Source organism: Mixophyes fleayi, chromosome 1 (genome assembly GCF_038048845.1).
Source record: "Mixophyes fleayi isolate aMixFle1 chromosome 1, aMixFle1.hap1, whole genome shotgun sequence".
In the NCBI taxonomy this organism is placed as follows: Eukaryota; Metazoa; Chordata; class Amphibia; order Anura; family Limnodynastidae; genus Mixophyes; species Mixophyes fleayi.
In genome coordinates this window covers 320907435-320916954 of record NC_134402.1, presented here as the reverse complement: position 1 = coordinate 320916954, position 9520 = coordinate 320907435, and the positions used below count along the sequence as shown (strand labels likewise).

At 39.5% G+C, this 9520-nt stretch overlaps 1 protein-coding gene across 1 annotated transcript; it reads right to left on the bottom strand.

Moving 5' to 3' along the window:
* Positions 1–68: 68 nt before the first annotated feature.
* Positions 69–7089, bottom strand: RASL10A (RAS like family 10 member A). Its single transcript, XM_075213558.1, has 4 exons — positions 6931–7089; positions 5548–5867; positions 2099–2220; positions 69–1736 (listed from the first exon to the last, which is right to left on the bottom strand). The coding sequence occupies exons 2-4, from the start codon at positions 5761–5763 to the stop codon at positions 1475–1477; spliced, it is 600 nt and encodes a 199-aa protein (XP_075069659.1). The 5' UTR covers positions 5764–5867; positions 6931–7089; the 3' UTR covers positions 69–1474.
* Positions 7090–9520: the final 2431 nt, after the last annotated feature.

The following is a 9520-nucleotide window of genomic DNA, read 5'->3' as shown; positions in this document are numbered from 1 at the left end:
TGGAAATAACTGATCAGAACCAGTTATTATTATCGTTTATTTATATAGCGCCACTAATTCCGCAGCGCTGTACAGAGAACTCACTCACATCAGTCCCTGCCCCATTGGAGCTTACAGTCTAAATTCCCTAACACAGACAGACACACAGACTAGTGTCAATTTGCTACCAGGCAATTAACCTACCAGTATGTTTTTTTGGCGTGTGTGAGGAAACCAGAGCACCTGGAGGAAACCCACGCAAACACGTGGAGAACATACAAACTCCTCACAGATAAGGCCATGGTCGGGAATTGAACTCATGACCCCAGTGCTGTAAGGCAGAAGTGCTAACCACTTAGCCACCGTGTTGTGTTATAATTGTATTTTTCATGTGATAACTTACACATGTAATAAAATCAGTCCAAAGCCCCCTCACTCTTATGATTCATTAAAACCCAGCAGTTTTTTCAATCTGGTGATTTTGGCAAATAAATAGTGAATAGTGAGTCCTACAACTTTACCGTATATGCCCAAAAATCTGTATACGACTCCACATAGACTATGAATAAGTTGTTGGAAAGCAAAGCTAGTAAAAATCTGCCCCTGCAAACAGCATATGCACTGCGTATTACCTTTACTGATATAAAGCGGTCTCTGGTCGTTAAGGAGGTAAATAGTGATGTATGAGGCACTTGGCTGTTTTCTCTTCAGTAGTGATTCAGCCTAGTCAATGGCTGCATGCACTGTATGTGGTCACTTTGAAACTAGAATGATGAATGTTAAATGACCCACACAAACAGTATCTTCAATTGTGTCTGCTGCAGGAACCATGCACTCCAGACAAGAGGCTACGGCTGCTCCATGAATAAGTAGACTAATGAAACAACAACTGTTACATTACTAGCTACATTTATGGGAATAATGCTTTGTTACCTGACTGTAAGGCTACTGTAACAGAGACAAAATAATGAAAAGTTATCTTTTATCTGGATTTTGATGCTCATTAACCTTTTTATTGATTCCTTCAAATGTTGCAGTTTATAATTGTAGTGGATATTACACAGACGTACATAAATCAATATATGTTACATATTGCTACTACTTATATTTTAAGGAATGTGCCAGAATCAGATTTAATGCCTTCAAAAATGATGTTCATAGTAAAAATTCTTGATCGACATAAACCAGGGGTTCCTGGTAAATGGCTAATGCTCACAGATATCAAAATGGCTGTGCAACGCTGAGTTAATGATGTAGCCCTTTTATTGTGTGACATTACAGGTGGAAGAATACTTTTTGCTGTGTTTGGAGGTCTTTCTTTATAATACTTTGGCGAGGTAGCACTTGTCTTTGCTTTGAGACCCCTTTTCCGACAGAAGAGCTTTCACTCCTTTGTGTACTGTGTCTGATAGCCTTATGTGACGTTAGCTGTGGAAGCCCTATTTTATATGGTGAGACCACCAATGAGACAACTCCTTTTCCTGTGTGGTGCAGCTCACATAATACTGCAACGCTCTCTGTGCAGTGCCCCCTGCAGGCAGATGCTGGGAGTGGTGCTCCTGCTTCGTGTCATGGTGCTGATGAGAAGTTCCTTAAAAAGTAAGAGGATGTGCCAGTTGCTCCTAGCTGAACATTCCAGGTACCCACATTTCCAACTCTTCTTCACCAGTACGGACAGAACATGACGTGGTGCAAAGCGATGCTTCTGCTGGTCTCTCTTGTTTCCAACCACCACTATGAGTGGGGGCTTGCTGGTGCTGTGGGGAATGTCAACTAGCTTACCATCAGTGTGAACTTAATGCTCTTACACATACACCAGCTCGAAGGCAGTGCACAAAATACAGTCAAAGGGATCATGCTGTAAATGTATTAGCTGATTACAATACACACACACACACACACACTACCAAAGCTATTGCTCTATGTGTTTCAGTCACTCTTCCTTATATTGGGGACATTTATGGAAACTAGGTGCAAAGGATCAGAGGTTTGCTTTTATTTTCTTACCTGAGCTAGAAATGACAGAATCTGATTGGTTGTTATGGTTATTATCTCTTCCCTTCACACCACTTTACATAAATGTTCCTCAGTGTATTTTTTTTGTTATCAAGATTCTGACCTGTCTACGATTTGCTGCCTCAACTGTTTAACATGGTGGAAACTCTCCGGGCTGCAGATATCAAAGACCAAGATGAAGACTCTGCTGTTCCGCAGCCCCCGAAAACGTGGATCCAACCACTCCTAGGAGAAATAAAAGGAGAAAAAATATCAGTTATAAGTATATTTGTACTTTGCTATTTTTTTTAGATTAAAGTCTATATTGCACATTTTGGTACCCATTAAAAAGTGTTAGTTTATTCCTATTGAAATTAACATCGATATAATTGCTTATATGGTACTCACCACATAAGCAATTCTTTTAGCACATATGCAATTGTATTATGAAGAATGGATTTGTTACGGAGATAGTAGTAGTAGTTATTTCTGGGTCAGAAATCTCTTCTGGATACATATTACAATTACATCCAAAAGCTTTAGAGGGGTTCACATTACTGTTCTCATACATAGCACTGAAACATGTTAAGGGATAGACACTATGCTCCGATTAAAGATTGAATTATAAACGTAATAACATATCTCATCTAAGTTTGTACAATTGCCTTAAAGTAACCAAAATATTTTTTTTAAATACATATGTTTTATTTTAAGCATTTCTTCAGATTTAATAAATCTTGTTTTTTTTGCAATACTATAATAGCGCCCCCTAGGTGAGTTGCCTATAACAAACACGTAGTACTACACTGCGCACCTTAGCAAATCTGTTATCTGTTGTTTACTTTGCAACAAGGTGAAGAGAGATAGATAGAAAATAGGACATCAGCAGAAATCACACCGGTGGAATCTGCTGCAAACTAAATAACAAGCAACATTATTTTGAAATTGTAGCTATATCTTCCCTAGTGCACACCATGTGGTGTCTCACACCCACCAACAGTGCCACCCCACTGTTATTAAACCAGAAAAATAATTATAGGTAACTATGATGGCACTACTGATAAAGAACACTCAAAACACCAAAAGATAATGTGACTCAATGTTTGCTAGAATTCAGCTTGTGAGACACACTGGAATATGGATATCTTGTAATTGTAATCACAATAAGGTATTTGAGAGAATTTGATAAAGTGGATTGGTGTAATTAGCGGATCATTGGTTGGCACAATTGTTATGAATATCTCACATGGGTGGTAAATTGAACTAGTGATATATGTGTGGCGCCGGCGCTTTGGATGCCTCCTCTGCAGGCAGAGAACTACACCTCCCAGCATGCACCGGGGAGGAGGAGCTTGTGAAGGAGCAGTTAAAAACAGTAGTTGGAATTCTGAGGGGGACTCTGAGGAACAAACATTTTGGGAGAGGGAAGGAGAGGTGGGTGTGTGCCTCAGGGGTAGCAGAGAGGAGGATCCGAGCAAGCCAACCCAATCAGGTTTGAGTGAGATTTTAAGAATTCTAATATAGTTCCATCTACACCAAAACAATAACACATGGGGTGATAGAAGTTTTAATCCACCCAATTAGTAATTTATGCAGTGTTCACTTTTCACTTTGGTGGTAGTAAATATTTCTAAAGAATTTCTCTACAGTAGAAAAACTTCATCTTAAACTATGATCACAGCAATCATGAGTTAGGAGCCGCCACGGGCACCGCAGCAACTCATCTCTAACTCCGCCTGGCGTCCTGGGCGTCTCCTTGACGACCGGGAAATCACTTCCTGCAGTTTGTCCGACCATAGCCAAGGCAACGGCCGGATGCCGAGTGCTCCAAACAGCGCGCCCCGGCAAATAGTGCAGGGCGCATGCGCTAATTCTTCCCCAGCCTGTGGGCTAATTAATGTGGCACTTATTTAACTAACCCTGGCCTGTGTATGATTACAGGGCTGAGCCCTGATTGGTTGGTGTCAATATATTAGGCGGGGAGGGCTTAGCCTCCCTGCCGGTTATAGCGCTTACTTACCCAGTTTGCTGACCTGCTCCTGTCTGTCTGTTGGACCCAGTTCCTGTGGATACTCTGCTGTTGGATTTACTGTTGTGATCTTCTGCCTGGACTTTGGACCCTGCCTTTTTGACTGGAACCCTGACCTTGGACTCCGCTTCTTAGCCTGTGACCCTGACCCTTGGCGTGTTTACGGACCATTTTGTTTGCTTGTGACCCTTGACCTCTGCTACCATTTGACTATCCGCTGCCTTCTATTCAGCCTCCTAGCCTGCCGCTACGGGCCTGTATTACTAACTCACACTACGCCTGGAGTTAAGTCCTGGGGGCATCTGAGTACCGGTGAGCGTATAAAGGTCTAAGGGAAAAGTCAGCTGCTATAGGTGAAAACCTCCGCCATCTTGTTCTGTGAGTTGGTGATCAGACCATCAGCCTAACATCATGTTCAAACTCCAGTATTATAATAAAAACATACTCTTTGTAAAGTATATCCTGTCCTTATTGTACTGGGGGAAAAGCCTGATGAAAGCAAGTGTTGTTTGAGGAGCCTGATATAGTGAGGTGCTGCTGTTTGGAACATCAAGGTTAACCCCATACCAAGGAATATAAAAGACCAGGACATTGCTTTGTACTGTTGGCTGTTAAATGCTTGCTCAAAGAGAAGGAGAGAACCATGTTTAAACTAGCTCATTGGCAGAAACTCAACATATCTGCCTGACTTCCAAATGTATTTCTATGCTATGTGTTTGTAAAGTTAAAGCAACTGTGATATAACTATATGTGCCTGTGGTCCCTAGTAGGGGGGTGGAGGGTTCCTTAGTCTCCCCCTGGTGTTGCTAACTGCAGGACACTACGCCAGGAAGAACCTACAATACCTAGACCAAGGTGGAGGGACTGCACAACTCTGAATACACGTTACCAGTCCATTCGCAGACAGGACACACAAAGATTTGGTACACACACCGTTGTGTGTGGGAAAGGGGGTGTTACATATATAGAACATATACTTATTTTCCATTGTTTTCTTCTTATGGTTAAAACATAGGTTGGTGGAAAACAAAACTGAACATAAAATTCGAGCAAATAAGGAGAAGTTCTACAATTTGAAAGAAGAATTACATGGAAAATTGAGTCATGTTTTCTGGAACTATGAATATTTACTAAGAATGACTCAAGTGTAAGGGGCTTTACTACACTAGATACTGAATTATTGTTGTTTTTCTGGTCTTTTGAGTGTTTTATCAAATGTATTTTCTGCAGTGAATATGCAAATCAAAGATTCGAGAGATGTAAATTATATGAATTTCTCCCAAAATTAAGATTGAAATCATGTCTCACATCACAAAATATTTGGTGGTTTCAAACCTCCTAACAATTTAATAACAACGAAGATCCATTATCGTTATCAAATACACGTTTGTGAAAGTTTGCAGTTTGATTTTAATTTTAGCTAGTGATCACTTAGCCTCCGTGCACCAAAAGAGTCTATAAACAGGTTGCCAGTGCAGCTATCAGGGTTCCGCTTTCAGTGGCAGCAGTATAACTTAGGCAGTATATTAGCTAACATGTCTCACCTGTCCAGCAGAGCCGGGGTATCTGTGCACATTGGGTAAATCCAGGATGAGGAGCTCATACATCCTCTCACTTAGAACAGCAGAGGCGCGGTACAATTGTCTGCTTTCTGTCGGAGTGTATTCCTCCCGGAACTCCTGGGCTACAAACTGCCGAATGATTGAGGACTTGCCAACTCCAGGTGCCCCCAGTACTGCCACCTGCACTGTCTGCACCATCGTGATGAAAGCACATCTGAGCTGGACCTCACTTACTCAAACAAGAATATCAGCCATGTACTGCTATTACCTTAGCATAATGAAGTTATATGGCATCCCGAAGTCTGTAAATGCAAAGTACAATTGTAACATAGTTTACTTAACAAAATACAGAGAGGGGTACGGGAGATCTGGTAAGCCGGGCCAAGGTTAGGATTATCAGGAGGGGATTCCACCTTTCTTTTTCATCCGCACTAATATATATATATATATATATATATATATATATATATATATATATATACACACACACAATATATCTGACATTACTATAGCGAATAAACACTATATATGCACAAAATAAGAAGAGAAAGACCCTCCCTGGGAAAATACAAATTTGTTTTTCAAAGAGCCAGTGGAAGCTTTACTTTCATATTATATAACAGTCCATTCAGTATACCTCATCTGGAGGGTTATTCCTGATACTCCGCAATTCACCTTTGCGGAGAAGAATGTGACCCTAAGACACGGTGATCCAACATGAGGTCAAATAACAATATGGCATCGTACTGCAACTGTATAAACCCCAAGTCGCTAATCAGTAAGCGAGCTTTACTATCTTTTGTATAAAAACACGGAATAATAGAACCATGAAGAGTGGCAAGTGCAGCAAAATAAAATGAATTTACATAAGTCAATGCAGTATGGATAATACTAGTCAACAGGACACAACTGTCTTCTCAAATGAAGGAGACGAAAACAAAGTGCTCAGTTCGTATGGCGCTGATCAACAAAGACAATGCTGTGCGTGTATTGAAAACAATTGTCCACATTATTTACGAGCTCTTCTAAATTAGACAAATAGTAACAGGATCTCTACTGAAAGGTAAAATTGTATATCCATCCCCTTCCTGTGTATTAATATTTTAGAGACCATTAGACATTAAGAGGTGAGACTTTATGTGCTACCTGTAGACAGGTAACCACATAGTGCAGCTATTACTCAAGGTCATCGCTCTCCGGGCCAGTCAATGCCCCTAAACATCGTATAGATAGATGGTAAATGACATAAAAGCATTAGGTCCTTGAATTCAATGGGACCCCTGCAGTCCCTTTTCTGTCATGTATGGATTTATTTTTGCATGCGGAATTTGTAGTGGATACAATATATGTGACCCATAGTCTTACCCTTTGTGACATCTTGCACTCGAACCTCAGATACAAGCATTGACCTTCAGCACCATGGACAGCGGCAGTACATCCAGCCAGTATTTTCTTGTGTACTGTACCTCTCGCCCCCCTCCCCCTTGTTCATTTACTGATGAGAGCAGCAGTATTCAGGGCACGTGCTGCAGAATACAAATAAGACCCCCCTCCCCCTTTCCTAAACTGCGGCATCTTGTCTTATCAGCAGAGTGGTCTTTCCTACAGCGGCGCTAGTGAGATGGTTCTGCAGAACTTACAATTTATTCAGGAAATGTTATGCAGCCAACTCCAAAGATGTTGCCAGTTTGCAAATCCACAGAAGTAATGTCCATTTATCTCCACTGACATTTACATTCACAATTGTTTTTTTTTTTTATTTACATCTACTCACATTGCCTTTACTAGATAACTTCTTTTCAAAAAAAAGAGCAACAGATTAATAAAAGACTTTGGTGAATGATTATACTATAACTCAATTTACAGAACAGAGACACACACACATTTATATATATATATATATATATATATATATATACACATACACACATACTTACACATATACACACACATAAGTCTGGTGATGGTTCTGTTATATAGATAATGAAATGAAGCCATCTGTACCCATTAGGGTATTGTGGTACAGTCATAGTGCTGTTCTGTACACAGTCTCCACAAAGGATGACAATGTGATCAATTATTTTTATTTTTGTGTAAATAATGTTCATTTGCACTTGATTAATATGAAGGTCAGCCAGTCAAGCATGATTCCATGGAGACTATTCATCTCATTATACAGCCACAATCCAGAATCTTTAGTGTTAGCTGTACTCTTAGATCTAACCCTTACATTATCACTATACAACATCCAAAATTCCATCCTGACTACATCAGGAAGAGGGCCAATTTTATTAAATACAATTTAAAATAATATAGATAACTTACAGTAATATGTACATCTAGATCTATCAAGGCTCATGGAAGAGAAGAATTTTTTAAAAAAAATATCTTCCTATTGAAGGTACAGAACAATGGTATTTCCCATCATTTATATATTGGCTGTTAGAGAAGCAGCTGAATATTGTTTTGAAAAGAAGAGTGTCAACATTCCCGTCTAATAGAGAATGTGTGCAAATTAGTAGCACCAATGAGTGAGAGTGCTAAAGGACAATTCATGTTAGTTTTTTTTTTTTATGTTACAGAAGATTGAAAACATATTTGAGCAATAAACTTCAGGTTTATCATATAGATTTGCAGTGAAGAAGTTAAGACATTGCTACATATAGCAATACATGTACGACTCTTCTGATCAACAAATTACTCTAAATAAGTCATAACTGTTTTTCCCGCCCATGCCGGAACTGGTCACAGTTTTCAAACCAGAGACTGTCCACCAAGTTCAGGTGAGTGCTTCACAAACATTAAATAATGCTTACAATGTAGATTAGATTACATTGTAATCAGAATTATGGTGTAAATTAAGCAACTTCCAATTTGACAAGATGTGCTCCATCTATCAGAACACCATGCCCACTACCATCTTAACGAGCATTTTGTAATGATCACATAATCAAAGTTGGATTTAATGGAAATATTCATATTGATTAGTGTGTGAGTAGGTGACCAGTAGTAGATCTGTAATATGGCACTTGGAGAGTAATGTTGGCGTACATACACTATGAGGGCGATTCAATTAGCCACAGGGTTCTGTAGTAGCCTCACACATTAAGCCTGATTCACGAGAGTAAGGCAAAAAAATGAGTAAGTTTTCTCCTGGACAAAACCATGTTACAATGCAAGGGGTGCAAATTAGTTGTTATTTTGCACATAAGGAAAATACTGGCTGTTTTTTTATATGTAGTACACAAATACCTGATAGCTTTATGTTTACACTTACATTTGAAGTTTATATAGGACATGCCCTACCCTAATTATAAATCTGTCTCCATATTTTAAATTTACTGCATCTCCCCTTCCAATGCAACATGGTTTTGCCCAGGTGAAAAGATACTAATTTTTTTGCTTTACTTTCCTTAATGAATAAGACCCATTATGTTTTAGCGTGATGTGTAGGTAACGGGGGAGCAACCAATGATTACCAATGATTTTATCTTTACTGTAATTGATGAAGAAACATTATGTGCAGGGCTACTACAGAACCTCACAGATAATTGAACAGTCACCTATGAAAGAAAACAGTAGTTTAGAGGGAAATTGGGAAATGTGTTCACAAAACAATTGGAGACACACTTCCCTAATCTACAGAGGCACTTTCCTACACAGTGAACATAAACCCTAAATTGTGCCGCTGGATAGACTGTGATATGCCATCCACCTACACATGTATAGAAAGCACACTGGGTGGTTGGACAATCTCCTCTTGCTTGAAACCAGGGATCAAGCAGGAACAAGTGCAGAAGCTTAAACAGAAACAAGAGCACACTTCCGGTTCCTACTGGATATATATAAGTCCCCTTTATCCTTGTAAACGCACTTACCAGGATATGATCTATTTCACTTTGACGAGAAATAAAGAAATACAATGCGAGTGATTTCGTTTTCCTCTTACAGCTTC

Excerpts from the sequence above, each read along its gene's own strand:
- RASL10A (XM_075213558.1), bottom strand. The coding sequence starts at position 5,763 with ATGGTGCAGACAGTGCAGGTGGCAGTACTGGGGGCACCTGGAGTTGGC. Across the intron at positions 2,221-5,547 it reads ACCCCGGCTCTGCTGGACAG|GAGTGGTTGGATCCACGTTT; the intron begins GTGAGACATGTT and ends TATTTCTCCTAG. Across the intron at positions 1,737-2,098 it reads AGGCAGCAAATCGTAGACAG|CACCAGCAAGCCCCCACTCA; the intron begins GTCAGAATCTTG and ends CATTCCCCACAG.